At 33.9% G+C, this 21,070-nt stretch overlaps 1 protein-coding gene across 4 annotated transcripts in view; it reads left to right on the top strand.

Moving 5' to 3' along the window:
- The window catches only part of ZNF800 (zinc finger protein 800), a 127,572-nt gene that overhangs the window by 88,150 nt on the left and 18,352 nt on the right, over positions 1-21,070 (top strand). For 3 of the 4 annotated variants that reach the window (XM_087430306.1, XM_087430302.1, XM_087430312.1), the window contains exons 3-5: positions 666-761; positions 9,949-10,092; positions 12,284-13,976. In XM_087430306.1, coding sequence (XP_087286432.1) covers positions 666-761; positions 9,949-10,092; positions 12,284-13,976 — 1,933 coding nt within the window. Of the gene's footprint in view, positions 1-665; positions 762-9,948; positions 10,093-12,283; positions 13,977-15,187; positions 20,314-21,070 lie in introns of those variants that run through there. The other variant, XM_004418732.3, reaches the window with a different exon arrangement.

Raw genomic sequence — 21,070 nt, 5'->3', positions numbered from 1 at the left:
ACAATCTATTATTGACATTCTTTGTTGTGAATACATGTAGATCCAGCTCATGCTTTCTGACAGCCCTGAGAGTTTCCGTTGTATGGATATTTCATAGTTTATTTAGTCTGGTTCCTTTTGAGAGACTTTTAAGTTGTTTAAAATTTTTCTCAATTATTTACCATGCTGCACAGTGCTGCAGTGAACATTCTTGTCCATCTATCATTGTGCACCTGACCAGTTCTTTCCTTAGGCAGCGGTTTTTGAGTTTTGCTCTCATAATTGCCCAGAGAGCTGTGCGAGATTGTCCAGAGGGTTTTGGAATGGTTTATGAGGTGTGGCTAGGCCATCACTGCCCTAGAAGTTTGGTTAGATATAGTAGTTCCTCTTCAAGGGGAATAAAAAGGCAAATATGACGAATATGTACAAAATAATACGAAAATAGTAAGATCTTTGCATTTGAACCGTATATCTAGCCTTAAGTAGCCTTGAATTGAGAATAATTTTAGTTAATTTTTTTTTCCCATTTTTTCATTCTGCCTTACAAAGATGATGGTGAAATACATACAAACAAGTGTGATTGTCATTAATGTGATTGTAGCAAACCATTGTTTTACTTCAATAGTAAATGATTTAAATAACCCTTTTTTTGTGGGGATTGGGGTGGGTGTTTGTCTTCCATGTAGTTTATATCCTGGAACCTGGAGATGCTCCTTTGTTACAGCAACCACTACAGACATCCAAATCTGGTATTCAACAAATAATTGAGTGCTTTCGATCAGGTATGAATGTTTTAGGACGTATTTTTCAATTTTCACATAGTAGTTAAAAACTACCTAGAAATCCTTAGAAATAATTTTTTAAAAATATTAAAATGTGTACGTTCGTTTTCTTTATAGAATACTTTCAATTGTCGTATTTTTTAAAAGTGGATGAGTAAATATTGACTTTATAGAAATTTCTTTTTCAATACTATATATTGTATATTAATTTTGAAGTTAACTTATTTAGTATGGTTTAAAGAAATATATTGTGGTATGTTTTTGGTAAAGTGCCTCTTCCTCTTAAAAGTTCATTGTTATTTTTTGGCGTGTTGCTTATAAACTCTCAAAGGGCAGTAGTAAATTATACTGGGTCTTTATAAGCTTTGGCAGAGTAGATTATTTACTCAGAATGTCTGAGATGTCACTTGTTGTACATTAATTACTTTATCAACTCTGTTTATGTGACTCACCTTCTCCTGCCTAACCCTGGAGTTTCAATATCTTTAATAGAGCACAAGATAGAAAAAAGTTATTCCAGCCCTGAAGTGTTTAGATACATTTGTTTAGCTTTTCTTTCCATTAGATTATTATAATAATTGGATATATAATAAGTATATTTTGTGCAGTTGCAATCCAGTACTTTAAGATAGGTGTTGATGACTACTTATAAATGATTGAGAACTGTTAGAACTCCTGTGTTGTCAGTAAGATCTTAGGTTGCTGTCATTCTTATGATCCACTTGTCTACCTCTTGTAGCTTTGACTTCTCTGACATTGCAGACTATTGAGTGAAGTATGAACAAGCAGACACACTTGACTGGTGGACACCTAACTGATGGACACTTAAAAGCTTAGAATATCTTTTGTTATTATTTTAAAGCTTACTATCTTAATGAAAAATTTTTGAGATTCAAAGGAAAAGATAATTTATATGCAAGCACTTGTTTAGTATTGTTGAGATATTTTTTGAGGTGCTTGTTTCTAAAACATCATGAAGTGGGGGCTGGCCCTGTGGTGTAGCAGTTAAGTGCGCGTGCTCCACTGCTGGCGGCCTGGATTTGGATCCCGGGCGCGTGCCGATGCACTGCTTGTCAGGCCATGCTGCGGTGGCATCCCACATAAAGTGGAGGAAGATGGGCATGGATGTTAGCTCAGGGCCAGTCTTCCTCAGCAAAAAGGGGAAGATCAGCATGGATGTTAGCTCAGGGCTGATCTTCCTCACAAAAAACAAAAACAAAAAAACAACACATCATGAAGGGAAAGAGCATATATTTGCTTTATTTTAGGATTCTGAGAAATAGATTGTTCTTTAATCTAAAATAAAAAGCTTTTTATTTCTGACTCCCTAAGATCTGTTTCTTAGATTTTTCATCTATAGTCCTCATGGCATTGCTTTTATGTAGTGTATTTAATTTACTCAGTACTGAGTGTATACCATATGCCTAAGCTCATGTTGGATGGTGGTATAAACTATTTTAGGGTGTTTTGTTGTTGTTTTTTACTTGATAATTGCCCTTGGCTAACAGAAGTAACTGATAGGTCAAGTTCTCCTATGGTAGATACAATTAAAATTTTACTAATTAGGGGTAGTATTTAAATATGTTTTTGGCATAACAGAAAATGGTTAGTTTTTGTTCGTAGTAAGAGTTTCTGTTACCTACTTTTAGTATAGAGATAAAATTTTTTTTTGTTCTTTCTCATATCATGGAAATGAAGGTAATAGCTTTTCACATTTAGTAATATTCCCTGCTGTTGGTTTCTTTTTTAAAATTCATAATTTGGAATTGATAAGGTTATTTTATACTGCTTCAGTTTATTATAGTATTATTTGATTAAGAAGTTAGAATTGGTTCATTCATAAATGCTTTGTCTTGTAAAAAAAAAATACTTTCCAACAAGACACTGTACCCAAAAATCTATATATTTTTCAACTTTGGAAGGTGAATTTTTAAAAGTGAAATTATTTGCTTCCTTATGGCGCTGTGGTCATACCTGTTTTTTGTGCTTTCCATTTCTTTCCTATCTAAGCTAAAGAATGGGGACTGTGAAACAGGTAATATGTTCTTTTTAAAATGTCCCCAGCAAATTTGCCTTATGACTTATTTTTTTAGGCAAATTCTGAAGATGTTAAAATTTTAATTCTCTAAGTATCCAATAACTTAAATTAGAGATGATTTAGAAATATGCTGAGTGGTACAAAGAAACTAATTTTAGATTAAAAAAGGTTTTGTTTTACTTAATTAATGTGTCTCATAACTAAGCAATTTTAATTTCCTCAAGATAGTAATCTTTTACATATCTGGATAATCTAAAGTATATGAAGGTAGCTCTTCTCTAGCACTGAGGTATTCAAGCCATGACTGACTGAAACCTCGGAATGATGGGGTTGGAAGTTTGGGCCACATGACTTAGGGATTAAGATCCCTTCTCACCTTGAGATTCTTGTAAGTTCCTCCCAGTCCCACTCTACTCCCAAACACATCTTCAATGACTCTTCTCTTTCTCGGCTCTTTCCATTACAGCTGGGTCACACACACTGCATTTAAAGAACTATCCTGGTAATGATATATATCTGACAGATATTTGAAGGTTGACCTCTGGAGTCCATGCTTTTGCTCTTGTTAACCTACAGAGGCTAAGTCAGGTTGGGCAGTAATAATGTGTTAGGATATCTACCTTTATCTTCACGCTCAGGTAGTGGTCATCATTTACTGTATCATCTCTATTTAAGTGACTCACTTTCTCCTGCCTACACTGGGCTGTCTATGACCTGGTATCAATTCCTATCCAAGCTAGAAGTTCATAAAAGGCTGAGGAAGAAGTTGACTCATTATTTAGGTCCACCAGTCCAATGTGTGCTGTACTGAGTCTTGACCAGTTTTGACCCATTCTCTTTGCCTCACACTTCAGCTTTTGCTTTGTACTGTTTTCCTAGCTTTAAATTACACATCCTTTCTGAGCTCTGATATCTCTTTATTTCCGTCTGCTTATCTTGTAAATTAATTTGAATAGATTTTTCTTTTTGGAATAAGTACCTGTGGTTTAAAAAAAATAATAAAGAAGTACAAAAGGATATACAAAACTACAAAAATAAGTCTCTTTGCTTAGGCAACCACTGCTACGTGGTTTGTGTCTTCTTCCAGAGATCTTATATACATATACAAGCATATAACCCTCATTTTCTTCCCAATACAAATGGTAGCCGACTCTGCACACTGTTCTGTATCATTGCTTTATTAACAGTACATTCCACTGTTGTTTGACATTTTGTCCATAGATAGATGCCTCATTTTTTTAGAAGGCTGCCTGTTTTGCCCCGACCTACAGATTTTCTGCTCTGAAATCCCTACTGATTGGGTGACTTGAGACATGCTGTTTGCTCTGAATCCCTGGCTTCAGATACTACCTTGACTGCGTCCTGCCCTTTGCTGGAGCTTTGCCTTGGCTGTGTTAGTCCTTCTAGTCACATCTGTGACTTGGTGTCTTCAAATTTCCCTCCTTTCTATTAAAACTTTTATTTTAGCTTCCTTCCTTCCTGACCTCTCTCCCCAAACTGAAACAAAAATTTAAAGAACAAAAAAAGGTGTGCTTCCATGAGACATTCTTTCTTGAGCTTAATTGAGCTTAATATTCTTTCTTACTCTCTTAGTCTTCTGGTAGAGGCAAAGGAGCTGTGGAATGCCCAAAGGTTGAAAACAGAAAAGTAGGGGGAAAAGAGAAGGATAATTGTTTGTCCACTATTCAAAACTGGTCTTTAAAATGAAGTTGACATCTTTTTTTGAGTTCTTGAAATATATGATATTGTAAAAAGAGATAATATATAATATTCTAGAAAAAAGAATCTACCTGTAGAATACATTGCTACTGTGTGCAGGAAACAGCATCTTTTTGAAATCTTAGGGAGGAATAAATTGTAGTGAAAAATGAGAATTAGTTTTGTGTGATGTTTGCTATTGTCATTATTTTCCTAAATTTAGGTTTAGTCATTTAACTTCATAGAAGTTGTTTTTTCTTTCTTTTTTTACTGCTTAAAGGAACATTAATTGCAATTAGGGTAAGCTGTGACTGGATGGTGATGTCTCAGTCCTGACTCTGTAAGCAAAAGCTTAGGATGGAAGTATGATTTGTCAAGAGACTCATAAGAGAGTGCCATATTGTATGATGGATTTTGTTTGTTTGTTACATAGCAGTTGTAGGAAATTTAAAATCAGACGATGTTTTTTGGATGAATAAGAAAAATGTAGATTTATTTGTCTTATTTGTTGTTCTTATATTCATCTTCAAAGCATGTCATCTAGGTCTATGTTCCTAGGAGAGCAGCCGTTTATATTAGTCTGGGAATTTCTCAAGAGCACAGGTCATATGCTTCACTTTCATGTCTCCAGGGAATAACATTATGCCTGGTATTTAATAGGTGTTCAGTAAATGTTTTTTAGACTAAACTAAAAGATTCACCAAGTAGGCACTAAAATAATTTTATTCTACTTATAAATTTATTATAGTATTTGGCAGTGTTCCATAATTAACCTAGTAATTTTCTTTTACTAACCTTTGTGGGTGGTGGTTTTAAGATAACAATTGCAATTTTCTTAAACTTTTCCTACTTTTTACCTTTAAGTACTTATTTTAAGGGGCGATCAGTTAGAAATTTCCTTTATCCTGGTCTTGGAACTCAGGAGGTTTGACAGGAGTTACAAATTTGCTTGCAGTGTTGGGCTGATACTATGGTTAAACAGTCATCCTCAAGAAGACTGAGCCCACATATGTCAACAATAGAGCAAGCAGTATACCATTTAAAAATCATTACTGCCACAACTTAAAGTGGTCATTGACCAACATATCAGTATAGAGAAAAAATGAAAGCTTATCTTTGTCTGTATAGCACAGAAGAGTTAGAATTAATATTGTGTCATGTAAAGTGACTGCCATCCAACCTAATGTAAAATTGAATACTCATTCCTTTTGAAAAAAATCTTTTAAATATTTTTATCAGTACATACAATGTATTTGGCATTAAGGAATAGCACAAGATAAACCCTTGATGAGATTTAACTGATTTTTATTGAGGACCTATTACATGTGAGGATCTGAAATACTAATTTCTAGAAATCAAAAGCCTTACCCTTTGGAGGGCTGGTTTTGAAAGATACTGGTTGATGATCCATGTAAGCAGTATGTAGTGACTTCTAAGATCATTTAAAAACCTAAGGCAAGAAAGAGAATTATTATTATTATTATTTTTTTTGGTGAGGAGATCAGCCCTGTGCTAACATCTGCCAATCCTCCTCTTTTTTTTGCTGAGGAAGACTGGCCCTGGGCTAACATCTGTGCCCATCTTCCTCCATCTTATAAGGGACGCCGCCGCAGCATGGCTTGCCAAGCAGTGCGTCGGTGCACGCCCGGGATCCGAACCGGCGAACCCTGGGCTGCCTCAGCGGAGTGCGTGCACTTAACCACTTGCGCCACTGGGCCGGCCCCAAGAGAATTATTAATATAGGAAAAGGAGTAATTAGGAGTTAGGCAGCATGGCTCTCTCTTTCTCAGGGTGGAGAGTTGTGTAAGAACTTTATGTTCCCGTCTAGATGACCATGTCTGTTGTTGTCTCAGGTGACAGAAAGTTTTAGCTATTGACAGAGGCTTGGTTTGTTGGCTGTGTCTAATTGTTAGTGAGCAAAGCAATCATAGCTGATTAGAATAAAGCCGTTATGTCCCCACTGGAAAAACAACGAACCTTAAATGGCAACTGAAACTCACTTCAGGCAAAAACTTTTATTGTCTGTATTTATGGAATGAGGAACATCTTATTTTTCTCATTTGTAACATGTGTAAGTAGAATTAGAAAATCTTTCAAGTCCCTTTTTTGACTTCCCAGTCAACTTTATGTAGACTAAAAAAAAAAAATCTTATTTATAGTGAAGATTTTCTTAAACAGAGAGCGAGCTCTCCAATATGTCATTTAACAAATGTCAGTCAGGCATGGTCCTGAGGGCTGAGAATATGGTGGTAAGAATTAAAGCTGTCTTCTCTGTCCTCTTAGAGCATTTGTGATTGATAATTAAGATTATTAGTCAAGGTTAGAGCCAAATACTTTTTTGGGGGAGGATGCTTATTGGGATAAATATATACTCTTTATTGAATATAACTAACTCTATAACTAGGACTGAATAAGAAATTGATATTGTTTTTGTTTTTTTATGGTTGACTGAGAAAACCCAGTAAACAAAGTGATAGCTCTGATTTAGGAATGCAGTCTTACATTTTTACAAGTAACTTTTTTATTTATGTATAACCTCATGTTGTACTTTCTATTTAAATCTTCAGTTGGATTCTTAAGTTAAACCTAGTTCAGGTTATTTCTGTTTCCCTCTTCAATCCATTTTGACTATCTTTGAAGGCAGCTGTGAATCTGTAGTAAGGGTCTAGCAGGGCTTTTAATTTAGAATTAAAGTGTGCAAAAATTTCCTGTGTTTTCTTCCTACTAGTGCTACACTCAACTACATTTGAGAACTATATGTAGGTCAGTCAGAGAGGTTTATTTAAAGTATTTTTATCATCAGTCTACCTCACAGTTTGTCAATCACTTATGAGAATTAACTGTGATTTAAATATATTAGCAGTCTATTGCCAATATATTTTGTAATGAGAAATGCACTAGGGAAATATGTGTGTGTATATAAGTAGGTATGTGAATTTACTTTTACATAAAGAATAATACCCAGGCTATCCTCTGAATCTTTTTAAATTTATGTTTTCTGCTTTTGTGGTAATGTGGTCTAGTGGCATAAACAATGATTTGGATTTGGGAAACGTTGGAAATTATTTCAATACATATATATTTTTCCCAGTAAAAACCCAGATGTATAATTTAATTTTTCTGGGATTTAGGTTTATATTTTCTTTCGTAATTCTCCAAGATAGGTTTGGTTTGGTTTGTTCGTTTTACAAGATGAATAAACCAAAGTGTAAAGATTATACAGCTCTTTAAGGTCGTATGGCTAGATGGTATCAGAATTGGAATCTCTAAAGACTTAGTAAAGTTCTGATCACCTGGTAATCTTTTTGCAGTAGAATTTTGAGGGCTGGCCTGTCTTCAAAATGATGATTAATACAGAAATTAAATGTAAACAGACTGACAAAAGATTGAATCAGAAATATTTAACTTTTATGGACCCAACAGTACATATTTTTTTAATGGTTAAAATGGTAAATTTTATTTTATGTATATTTTACTACAATAAAAATATAAAATAAAAATCAGTAAATGAATAGAAAGAAAAAATCACTGTGAGTTGATTATATTTATCTCATGCATTTCTTCTTTTAGTGAGTATCTGAGCATTTTAAAAGATTGTAGTTTTTGTTTATTTATTTTAATGACTGACAATCTTCATTTTGCTCTCACACTTGATGGTAGTTTAGCTGAATAGAAAATGTTTAGAGGATGATATTTTTCTTTGGCACTTCCCCTGTATTCAGCCTAATGACCAGTTCTTTGTGGGAAATTTTCTTTTTGGTAACTTTTACATTTTCTCTTTCACCTTCATCTTCTGCAGTTTTTTTGCAACGTTCATTAGTTTAAATTTAGCTTAATTTAGTGTGTGAACTCTACACTTTTTATTATACTACTAAGATTGTGTTTACTCTTTAGTAGTCTCAGAGCTTAATAGATAGTCAAATGCTTATTATTATTATTTTTTTTGTGAGGAAGATCAGCCCTGAGCTAACATCCGTGCTAATCCTCCTCTTTTTGCTGAGGAAGACTGGCTCTGAGCTAACATCTATTGCCAATCCTCCTCCTTTTTTCCCCCAAAGCCCCAGTAGATAGATGTATGTCATAGTTGCACATCCTTCTAGTTGCTGTATGTGGGACGTGGCCTCAGCATGGCTGGAGAAGCGGTGCGTTGGTGTGCGCCAGGGATCCGAACCCGGGCCGCCAGTATTGGAGCCCGCGCACTTAACCGCTAAGCCACGGGGCCGGCCCCTCAAATGCTTATTGAATGATGGAATACTTTGTGACTAGATAGTCTGAAAGGTATTTTTCAGGACACTTTTGTTTTTTCCTCTTTAAATCAATATTATTATCATTTTTTTTTAATTTGAGGAAACTAAAGCCTCATTAATTAGTAAAGCACTGCAGATCAGTTTTGTCAATTTACCAGTGGCAAAGACCTGTAGGAAGTAGTGGCAAAAGACCTTTCATTAGTGTTTTATTCCTGGTGGATGTTTTTCTTTTAAAGATAGATGCTTATTGCCATTTATTTTTTCTCTTCTTTTTGATCTTTTGTCAAAATGCTTAGATTCCCTAGATCAGTGGTATTTCTTCAACGAATATTTATTGAGCATTACTAGAGCTTAATTCTTTGTAGTTGTAAATAAGACAGGCTTGGTCTTGGCTGCTTTGGAGTTTATGATTTAGTGGAGGAGACAGGCTTTAAACTAGTAATTATATGAATATTTAATTAATTGCAATTGGGGTAAGATTTTGAGGGAGAAAGGCTTTGAATAAATATATAGTGGTATCAAGAGGCCTAAGCAAAATTCATATTATGGACAAGGATTCTCTGCTATCACACTAAATTGTGTACTCTTTTGTACAAATTACTTCAGGTTCTGGCCCAACATCCCACGTTGGGCCAGAACCTGAACTAATTTGAGCTGAATTTAAAAACAAAAATCACAGACGATCCTGTGACACAATTTTGACCTGCTTTAAGGAATCAGGGCGAAATGTATTACAAAACTCTATGTTCACTTTCTAATGCAGAAGAGAGCTGGAAGAACCAGCCAGAAAGTTTGGCAGGGAGTGTGGGGCTGGGGGCACATTTAATTCTGATGTCCCACTCTAGATCTGTTGAATCAGAATCTCTAGGGGTGGGTCATGTACATCTTTATTCCCAGGTCCTTGTGATGATCAACCAGATGTTGGAACCACTTTGGGAGTGTCCCAAGACTCCCAATGGAGTGTCCCGTTCCACTGTCCCAAGAATTGTTAGGCTGTTTAATTAGAAAAAGAGCATCAATTTTAGCTGTTCCAGTATCCAAAATACTAGTAGGATTTTGCTTAGAACATAGTTTATTACTTAGTTCTGAATACACTGTGGTAGAAATTGGCAATACCTATATTTGTTTTTAGAATAAAACTGTGCTTTTGGATTATCAGCAGTGGTTGCTTTTGTGTTAAGTTTTCTTTTCTTTTTTCCCTCAGGAACTAAACAACTTAAGCATATTTTATTAAAAGACGTGGACACTATTTTCGAATGTAAATTATGCCGCAGTCTCTTCAGAGGATTACCAAATTTGATTACCCATAAAAAATTCTACTGCCCACCCAGTCTCCAAATGGATGACAGTAAGTTTTGTACATATATTCAGTTACACGTTTTACAGTTAAGTTTTCTTATACTATAGCTATACATTTGTGTTAAAATGGTATATATATTTACTTACAGGTAATTTAATGATGGAGTATAAAATTAAATACCTGACTCAATGTTGTATTCAGTTTCTTATATACATGCTTTCATATCAGTGCTTATCACTTAGATTTTCCTAAAGATATGTGAAGTTAGATTTATGAGTATATTTATTTATATTAAAATATTGGATATTGTTTTTGAATGTTTATGTGGATCAGATGGTTTATATTCAGGATTTTTGTAAGTAAAAATGTTAATACTTGAAGGGGGTATTGATATTTTTCCTCTTTATTTCTTTAACAACTTGTTACCAGATAGGACTGATCATTTACTTAGATTCCCCGTAAGGAAAGGAAAAGGTTGGAAATAGAGCAAAGAATGAGTAAATAAGTTGATTTCTTGGAAATGGTGGAGAGCATTAAAAATATTTATTAATCTTTTTAGTGTTTTCTGGGTCTCAATTTGAGGATCAGTTTTGTTCTCAGTGAAATTTATTTACATCAGTCATTTTATCAGAAATTAGATTGTGTTACAGGCTGACTTGAGATCCAAAATAGCTTTAAGTGATGAAGGCAGGTAGTAGGCTAGTAAAGTCTTTGTGGAACCAAACGTTGTCAGATTAAGTGCATTGTCCCTGTATGATTAAGTTAGCAGTATATGTAGTGGTACTATTTTCTTGCTTTAAAGAGCTAATGTATATTCCTTAAAATATTTTAATGAGTAATAGATTACTTTCCTTATTTCTTGTGCAGGGATTTAACTCTTCATGGACTTATACAGATATAGAACTTATTTTGTCAGTTTGATATTATATTTGCATTGTGGATTTTCTGCCTTTTTCAGCTTAACCTTTTTGGGATGGGAATGAAATACAAACTCCAAATATCAAAAGTACTGTTTTAATTATTAGCATGAGGCTGATTTAAAGTATATTATACGATGTAGATGAAATGAATGTTTCATATTTGTCTGGACACTTTTCCTATTACTGTTATATCTTATTATTCTTCTTTTTATCATTGAGATATAAATGAAAAGGCAGTCTATAGAGATCAGTTTCACATCTAACCTTTAAATTAAAGTATAATAGAAAATTAATTAATTTTCTGGTAGTTATTTGTTATTTTTTAGTGTGGAGTTGACTTATAGAGGGAATAGATAAATGGATTTGCTGGATTATTGTGTACTCTTTTTGACAATACTCCTAGAAATAGTTCTGTGAAAGTGTTTTCTTATAGACACCACTTTATCCATTTTAAAAAGGAAGATGAGTAGACGAGAAGAGCTATAATGAATCATTTCTTGATTTCTAAATAGATATCAGATTTGATGCTGTATTTGTAGCTAGATTTTAGAATTGTATGTGGAAACATAACCAGTGTTAGACAACTCTGTTACAATAGGAATATTTGGTTGCCTATAGAGAGTGTAATTATCGCACAAGTAAATAAAACTAGCTCTGTTTTTAGAATAAATCTATAGTTTTTAATAATTTGTTTTAATAGAATTGTGTCATGTTAAAAAGACGTGTAATAGGACTGAGTTTAGCAAATACTTCTGTACATCATGTCATTCATGTTTATAGATTTTCCTGCAAATCTTACTTTTTCATTTCTGTAAGATGTTCAAATGTTCCCATACAATTAGACTAGATTATTTATATGGATTAAGTTAATAGGAATGCTGTTATGTTTTCTAAAAAAAATTTTTTTATATATAGTAACATTCTTCATGATGATTTATCCATCTTGGGTTATGAGAACTTTGATTTGCCTTTGCTAGCCTAAAAATAAGAAATATTATTTTTATTGTTTAGGACATCTACGGACTTGTACTTATATATTTTATGTTAAGAGCACTTAGAAGTGGAAGTAGCTCTTCAGATTGCATCTATTCCTTATCATTTGCATACCATGATGAGATGTTAAATAAAGCAAATTTTAGTTTCATTAACCCTAGTTTTTAATCATCATAAAATACTGAAAAGTGGATAATGCTCTTATAAAAATAAAAACTAGTGATATAATAAATTTTAAGATAGAGGTTCATAATACATTTTAAAATATTAGGAAGGCTAGAGCAGGCTAATTATTTCAGATTAAAATGTTGTTTTTTCCTTAACAGACCTTCCTGATGTAAATGATAAACAAAGCCAAGCCATAAACGATCTCCTAGAAGCCATATATCCAAGTGTGGACAAGCGAGAATATATTATTAAGCTAGAACCCATAGAAACTAATCAAAATGCAGTGTTTCAATATATTTCAAGGACTGATAATCCTACTGAAGTCACAGAGTCAAGCAATACTCCTGAACAAACCGAAGTTCAAATACCGGAAACTAGCACTGAACAGTCTAAAACAGTACCAGTCACAGATACAGAGGTGGAAACTGTAGAGCCCCCTCCTGTTGAGATTATTGCAGATGAAGTTGCACCTACGTCTGCTGAACAACCTCAGGAATCACAAGCTGACTTGGAAACTTCTGACAATTCTGATTTTGGTCACCAGTTGATATGTTGTCTTTGTAGAAAAGAGTTCAATTCCAGACGAGGTGTTCGTCGTCACATTCGAAAAGTACACAAGAAAAAGATGGAAGAACTAAAAAAGTACATTGAAACACGAAAGAATCCAAACCAATCCTCTAAAGGACGCAGTAAGAATGTTCTAGTTCCTTTAAGTAGGAGTTGTCCAGTATGTTGTAAATCATTTGCAACAAAAGCGAATGTAAGGAGGCATTTTGATGAAGTTCATAGAGGACTAAGGAGGGATTCAATTACTCCTGATATAGCAACAAAGCCTGGGCAACCTTTGTTCCTGGATTCTGTTTCTCCTAAAAAATCTTTTAAGACTCGAAAACAAAAGTCGTCTTCAAAGGCTGAATACAATTTAACTGCATGCAAATGCCTCCTTTGCAAGAGGAAATATAGTTCACAAATAATGCTTAAAAGACATATGCAAATTGTCCACAAGATAACTCTTTCTGGAACAAACTCTAAAAGAGAGAAAGGCCCTAATAATACTGCCAGCAGTTCAGAAATAAAAGTTAAAGTTGAACCAGCAGATTCTGTAGAATCTTCACCCCCTTCCATTACCCATTCTCCACAGAATGAATTAAAGGGAACAAATCATTCAAATGAAAAAAAGAACACACCGGCAGCACAGAAAAATAAAGTTAAACAAGACTCTGAAAGCCCTAAATCAACTAGTCCGTCTGCTGCAGGTGGCCAGCAAAAAACCAGGAAACCAAAACTTTCAGCTGGCTTTGACTTTAAGCAACTTTACTGTAAACTTTGTAAACGTCAGTTTACTTCCAAACAGAACTTGACTAAACACATTGAGTTGCACACAGATGGGAATAACATTTATGTTAAATTCTACAAGTGTCCTCTTTGCACTTATGAAACTCGTCGGAAACGTGATGTGATACGACATATAACTGTGGTTCATAAAAAGTCATCCCGCTATCTTGGGAAAATAACAGCCAGTTTAGAGATCAGAGCTATAAAAAAGCCCATTGATTTTGTTCTAAATAAAGTGGCAAAAAGGGGCCCTTCAAGGGATGAAGCAAAACATAGTGATTCGAAACATGATGGCACTTCTAACTCTCCTAGTAAAAAGTATGAAGTAGCTGACGTTGGTATTGAAGTAAAAGTCACAAAAAACTTTTCTCTTCACAGATGCAATAAATGTGGAAAGGCATTTGCCAAAAAGACTTATCTTGAACATCATAAGAAAACTCATAAGGCAAATGCTTCCAATTCACCTGAAGGAAACAAAACCAAAGGCCGAAGTACAAGATCTAAGGCTCTTGTCTGGTGAGGAACAGTTAGAGTTTTGCTTTTTTCCCCCCCATCGAACTAAAAAAAATCATTTGACCATAATTTATAGCTGGTTCCATTTTAACACGTTTGCTTCCGTATATCTTATGTCAGTGGGAACTGCAAGAGTAATGTGCATATTGCATTTACCTCTTCAGTGACCTTTATTCCAGTGGCTTGGGAACAAAAGTTAACTTCAGAACTTATCTTCCACAGGACAATGCAATATAGTTATAGGTAGATGGCACAGGGTCAGTGCTTTCCTCTCAATGTTGTAAAATATATGCGTTTATATTGGCTTATGTTTACAATAGAAGTCTTCTGTTTAACTTTGCACAGGTTTAATTTGATTCAGTGACTTAGTCTACTAATTAATACATTGTAGGAAAGTTAAATATATTAGAATGAATTTGTGAAGGCAATAATTATAGGAAAAAAAGTCTTTTCGAGGAACTGTAATTATTGTAAAAATTAATCTGTGACAGCTAAATAAAGTGCTGTACTCAGAAAAAAACCTCCCCAAACAGAATTTAGAAATTAGCATTTATTATTTACTTTTAACATAGTGCTTCCAGGCAAGGGGTGAAACTTGATAAGAGTTTGAATTTTTTTTTTCCTTCTCCTTGGGAGTATGTGTTAGTTACTGTTTTTTAATCTATGGAAAAAGTGATTATTTAGGTCCCAGATCCTCTTATTTTTCCTTTTTTGTTTAAATAAACTTTTTGGTGATCGTTTCAACATAGTTAATATTATTAAGTAGGATTTTTTTTTTTTTTTTGTGGTTGTGCGTTGCAAGAAATGTAAAATCCCTATTGGGAAGAAAGAAAAAAATATTACTTTTTTAGAAGGTTTTGGAACAAATGTAGATTTTAAAAATGCAATATAAAATAAGGAGTAGCCTCCCTATACTTATTTTTGCAAGTCTCTATATATTTTTAAAGTTTACCTTCAGATCTGTGTCCCTTTATTAAGGCATTTAATATATTTAATTAGTATAAATTAGTTTTGGATTCAGGTTCTAAAGCAGTATACTTAGTTTGAGTGCTGAATAGGTTAAATGTTGTGGTTTGATCATCACACATTTTTTAATTTGTGTGGAAAACATGAGATGAAACCATCCTTTAGAAGTCATTTACTGTTGTATAATTTTAAAAACAAAGTTTTATTGGTAAACTCAAAAGTGTTCATTTATTCCCATTTCTCCTCAGATAACTTCAAGTGATGTACGAAAAGGTTTGGAGTTCATTTTTGTGGAAAGACTTTAAATTGGTGTTAGAACCACTAAACGTCTTCAGATGGTACTATGAGAAAAAAAAGAAAAACATTTTCATAAATATTCGACTGTAACTGCTGTTTTCTGACTAAAATAATAACCATCTAACCACTTGTTTCTAAGGCACTGCCTCTTTCAGCACTTTCAAGTAGCTGTGACATTACATATTGTCATCACAGTCTTATCAGCTAACCACCCTTGACTTTGTGCATTTGGTCTACAGTTTCTGCAAAAATGTTGCAAATTTTGTTTTCCAAACAATTTGTTGATGAAAGCGATCAACAACCTGAAGAAAATATCACCACTGGTGATTTTTAATTTGCAAAGACTTTATATCTTAGTGATTTTAGTTTTGTTCTGCTTGATTTGGCAAAATTTTCATCTGTATTGTACAGATATATGATTTTTCTAGTGAGTGTATGTTAGGACCAAAAGACAAACTAGTATCAGCACATTATAAATATTTAGCCTGCTAAATATTTGTAATTATTTTTACACCCATTTATTTCTAACTTGTTCTCTAGCACTTAAATGTTTGAAAGTTTCTTTCTAAAATATATGCTACAGGAAAGTTCCAGTTCATTTTCATCCATGGATCATTACATTTTTCATTTGTAAACATCTGAGGTTTTTATGAAAATTAAACATTCCCCTATTTTTCTTTAAATTTTATACAAAGCACTTTAACGATAGATGCAACTTAATTTTTCAATTTCTATTTTTTTTAAAAGACCACACATTTACTAATATTAATATGAAGGCAAGAAGTAGCTTACTGATATTTTATGGATGCAGACAATCCATGCACAACCACTTCTTATGATACTAGTTTATTTCTTTAAATATTATTAAAAAAGGAAGATGGGGGTATAAACCCTGATTTTTTTTTTCTCCCAAGCAAAATCTTAAATGACCACTTTTAGATAATATTTGATTCCTACTATAAAATTTGGAAAATAATGAATTATTGTCCATTTTTGTAATCAAGATTTTAGGAAAAACAAGTACATCTATCTTTATGAAATTTGGGGCAGGCTTTGTGTATCAATATTTTTTACTTTTTAGGGAATATTTTATTTTTTATTAATTTTTGTCAAATTATAATTTTAAAAGGTACAGCAGAGACTATACCATGTTTTTATATAGGTTCACACCTGTACTTAGGAGGGACCCTGTCCATCTATATAATTTTTGTATAAAACTTAAAATGTTGAAGATCCACAAGTCATAATAAAATGCTTCTATAGCTAGAAAAACATTTACCCTTCCCAGTGCTTTGCACTAAAATATACTGTGAAAGGAAACTAGAAAGACTGTAACTGTTGCTGGAAATGTTCTATATTGAATGTACATGCTCTTGTTGGAAAAATGTACTATATGTGATGGAAATAAACCAGACTCGAAGTTATTTCAGCTAAATGTGCTTCAACAAAGGTGCATTGGTTGAAACTTAAATGTTTTATTATCAAATTTAAATTTATTCAGTGACTATGAGCAGCTACACTTGAATTATATCCTGATAGTTTTATTTTTAAGAATTAGAGTAATAATTTCTCTTTAATTTAAAAACAGATTTACTTTTCCACATATGGAAAACTTGTACTTATAGGTCTAACTTTAATGATTAATAGCATAATATATTTAGGGAACTAAATATGTAGGTGATATTTCATTTATAAACCATCTTTATTAGTTGCACATTAAACCTGTATGTTTGACTTTTGCAAGGTGTTATCTTTTATGCATTTCTACACACAAGACATTTTCCAAAGATGTTTTCCAGACTTAAGTACCTATAACCAGTGAAAAGATACGAGGATTCGTAAAAAGCTTGGAGTAGCTCTTTGCTGCAGCTGCTCATCTGTATGTCAGCCTTTTTCTCTGTGCTTTACTTGTTGAATACCGTAGGAAAGAAAGAGAAATAGCTTGATGTTGGTGGAGGGGAGTGCAATTGCTGGAATTCCCTTACTCCAGTCACCTGTTTCCATAGGACCATTCACAGTTTGTCTCCTCCATAATAACTAGGGCCACAGAGCAGGAATTTAGAAGGAGAAATGCAGGGTTCCAAGGACCATCAAAAGGCTTCCTCTGGGTCATAGAGAAAAAAATAGCACTATATCAGGACTTGTGTAAATTAGAAAAGCTTAGGGAGATTAGGAATATTTTATCATAATAGCCAAATTAATGGATCATGGCAGACATAGGAGTTAGAGGCCAACTGGGACCAGTTTAGAAAGGTAGAATGAACAAGTAAGAAGTGTTTAGAAGTTCTTTGTTCTTCCTATTCTTTTCTGGTCTTCATTCCTACTTTTTAGTTTTATTTTGACTCTTGAGCTCTGTTGTCTCAGAGGCTCAGTCTTGTGGCTCTTGAGGAGAAGAAGCCTAGGAAATTTGTGCTAGAAGCTTTTCTGCATGTAGGCCATGTAAGCAAATATTTATAGCACTTTTTGTTGTTGTAGGGAGGAGGAATTAAGCAGATTAAGAACCGTTAGAAACTGCTTATTTTATATTAACACCTATCTCTGGCTATAAATTATATCCACTTTGACTGCTGTTTGATCAAGTAAGAGTTTTTCTGTAGAATTCAACTCATTTTCCTTCCTGAAGATACCTTCCACTCTTAGGTGTGGTAGAAGAGGAGAAACAATGACATGCATGGCTTGCACTTCAATGTCATAAGTTTGGATAGTGCAAGTGAGAGCTGGATGAGTTATGGCTGACTCTGGGCTGGTGTTCATTAGAACATGCAGATACACGTTGAGTGCACAATAACAATTTTTTTTGGTTCTTGTCTTTTTTCCTCTTTACTCCATACTTCAAAAAGAAAAATTTTGAAGAATGTATAAATTACTCTTCCTTAATTTTTAGCCTAGTTTTGTATATATGAGCCAAGTTTTCAGTTGACACAGCTTGCTTATGTTACTGAAAAGTACCTTCACATTTTTAGGAGTATGTGTTTGTTGTATTGCTGTATGGTCAACGGGCTCTTCTACTCAGTTTGTTTTAAAGAGCCTATGGATGCATTAGCAGGGAGTTTTGTGGTTTTGCTATGGCTTAAGGCTGTGGGTATAGAAGGAGGATTTCCTGGTAGATGTTATGGCAAGTGCTATGGAGACAGGGAGGCACTAGAAGATATCATTTCCTGTTGTGAAGTTGCAAAAGATAAAAGATCTCTTCAAATAGCATGACCACTGAAAATGAGATAGAAATGCTTCTAAAACTTTAGAAATTAGGTTTCCAGGTTTCCTGCAGTGGCCTCTAGAAGTAGTCTAGATCATTAGGAGTTTTAAAAGTTACTTTTCTAATGGAATCCATAGATTACGAGGCTTATGATTTAGCCATGGCTCTCACGGTTGACTGAAACTGAGCTCTAAGGTATATGCAGCATGATGTTGGCTGTGCTGTTAGAGAAAATTCTTCTGTACTCTATGCTATTCTTTCCCTCTTCTCTGACTTGAAGAGCTAACAGAAACTTCAGAATTGAAAGGGAGTGAGGATCAACATCTTAAGAACAGCTATTAGTTATTTGGTTTCTAAGGCATTTGGCATATGATAGAACGCAGAATAAAACATGTTTCACTTAAACTCACCTACAGTTATTTTGGCTTTTCTAACTTTCCATATTCATTCCTCCTCTCTCTTATAATTTATTTCTGCACCCTTTTCCTCTGACTTCTGTTCTGAGCTTCTAGCTCTTATCTTTCCTTTTTTCTCTTCTGGTTAATTGATGGAGATCATTAGTACCAAGATAGCTAAAACGTTTTTTGAAACGGTAGGAAGGTGGAAAGTCAGCTCATTTCTTCCTGAAGCTTTATCACTCTACACTCAATTTGTCAGGTTTATTATTTATTTTCGAGCTTCTTCCTCTCTGTATATTCACCACAACCACATCACAAGCAGAGGGAAACTTAGTGAAGACCATAGGTGCATCTGGTTGGGAAAATGCCCAAAGTTGGAGGTTTTGCTGTTTGTGCCCACTCAGCAGAATTAATTTGCTTGATTGTGTATTTTTGAAATCAGGAACTATGTCTGTGTCTTGATAATTTTATTTAGTGCCTAGTATGTTTTCATGTATACCCAGGCACTTTAAATAAATATTTGATAATGATATTTAAGTAAGTAGTAGCCTTTTCCATCTCAAAATTGAGCTGTCGTACGCTTTGAGACTTTGGGTCTGAATTTCATAAACTTCTATTATGTCAATGTTGATAGGTTTCACTTATTTTAGAAAATGTCAGCAGTACTAAAATGAGAATTTATGATAATAAAGAGAATTCTTAGTATTAGCTAACAATAACATTCATGGTGTGCTTACTGTATGCCAAGCAATCTGCTAACCCTTTACGTGCATAACGCCCGTAATCGACCAACAACTGTTACTTCATTATCCTCATATTACAGAACAGAAGATTGAAGCTTAGAAAAGTTCAGTGATTTACTCAAGTTCACATAGCTAGTTAATTACAGAATTGAGACTTGACACTAGGTCTGACTACAAAACCTGTGCTCTTAATCAGTGCACCTTATATCTGCACATTTTACCGTTTACAAAGCACATTCATTATATTACTTTATTGGCAGCTTAGTGTAATGATCTAGAGCTAAATTATTTGATGAAATGTTTGGATCACAAAGTATTTCCTGTGTGACCTTGTGCAAGTTACTGAAACATTCTGTGCCCTAGTTACCTCACCTATAAAATGGGGATAATATTGCTTACGTCATAGGGTTGTTCAGAGGATAAAATGAAAAATACATGAAAAACAGAATAGTGCCTGCCATGTTACAATAAATGTTAGATATGATCACTATAAGTGATTTTCATAGCATATCCAAATGTGGATTTTTTTTTTATTACCTCTTAAAGTTTAGATGGAAATGTGTACATTAGAAGAACTTTATTGCTACACGTCAGATTTTTAACTGCTGCTTTTGTATTTAATTGGGACAATGAAGACAACCAACTATATTATTATTTGCTATCATTTCTTTTCTAATCAGATATTACTAGTTTATCATTCTTGCTCATAAATTTTTCATTTATTTTGAAAAAGGCATTATAGTTTTAAGAACATCTATTGTAAGTTAGGCTTTGTTTTTGTGGTTACTTCCCAGAATAACCTTTCTGTCTTAAAATTCTCATTAGTGTATCTGTCTTATCACATAAATATTTTATTTTTGGTCATGTGCATAATATTGACATGGAGCAAATATTAATTAACAGCTGAAATATTTCTGTGGAACAAAAGTAGATATGCAGTTCTATTTGAAAGAAAGCATTCATTTATGGGAAGAGTGGATTGTTCAGGAGAGCACGATTTGGGCTAAGTCAGGAATTTCTTTGGTGAATGTGTCATGAAGAGATAAGAAGAAATGACACTTCTCAAAAGTCTTGCCATTGGTAGTCATTAGTGGCAATACTCCAGATTTCAGCTGAGGCCCAAGTTCTGTTAATTTATCTGCTGAGAGGGTTTATCCACACACCGGCTATTCTTAATCTTGCTTTTTTAACAAGAAGGTGATGATTTTAGAAATTTTAGTGTTTAGGGACTGATAGAATTTGCAATACCAGAGAACCTTTGTCCCTAGGTTTGAATGAAGCTTCATATCCTGAACTTCAGATCAGTGCTGGGATTCCAACACCTGGGTTGGCTTCTTAATGATTCTGATACTCAAATATCAAATATCTGACTTGTGTCAGGTATCTGGAGCATATGCCTGACACACAAAACACTATAATATTTAAGCACTAGAACATGTGGTTGAAAAAATAGCCAAACCAAAATAAACAAAAAAAACCCCACTTTGAATGCTTAAG

Source organism: Ceratotherium simum, chromosome 1 (assembly GCF_057802395.1).
Source record: "Ceratotherium simum simum isolate JZ-2026a chromosome 1, ASM5780239v1, whole genome shotgun sequence".
NCBI lineage: Eukaryota > Metazoa > Chordata > Mammalia > Perissodactyla > Rhinocerotidae > Ceratotherium > Ceratotherium simum.
The sequence above is the reverse complement of the archived record's forward strand: the minus strand, read 5'-3'. Positions and strand labels throughout refer to the sequence as shown.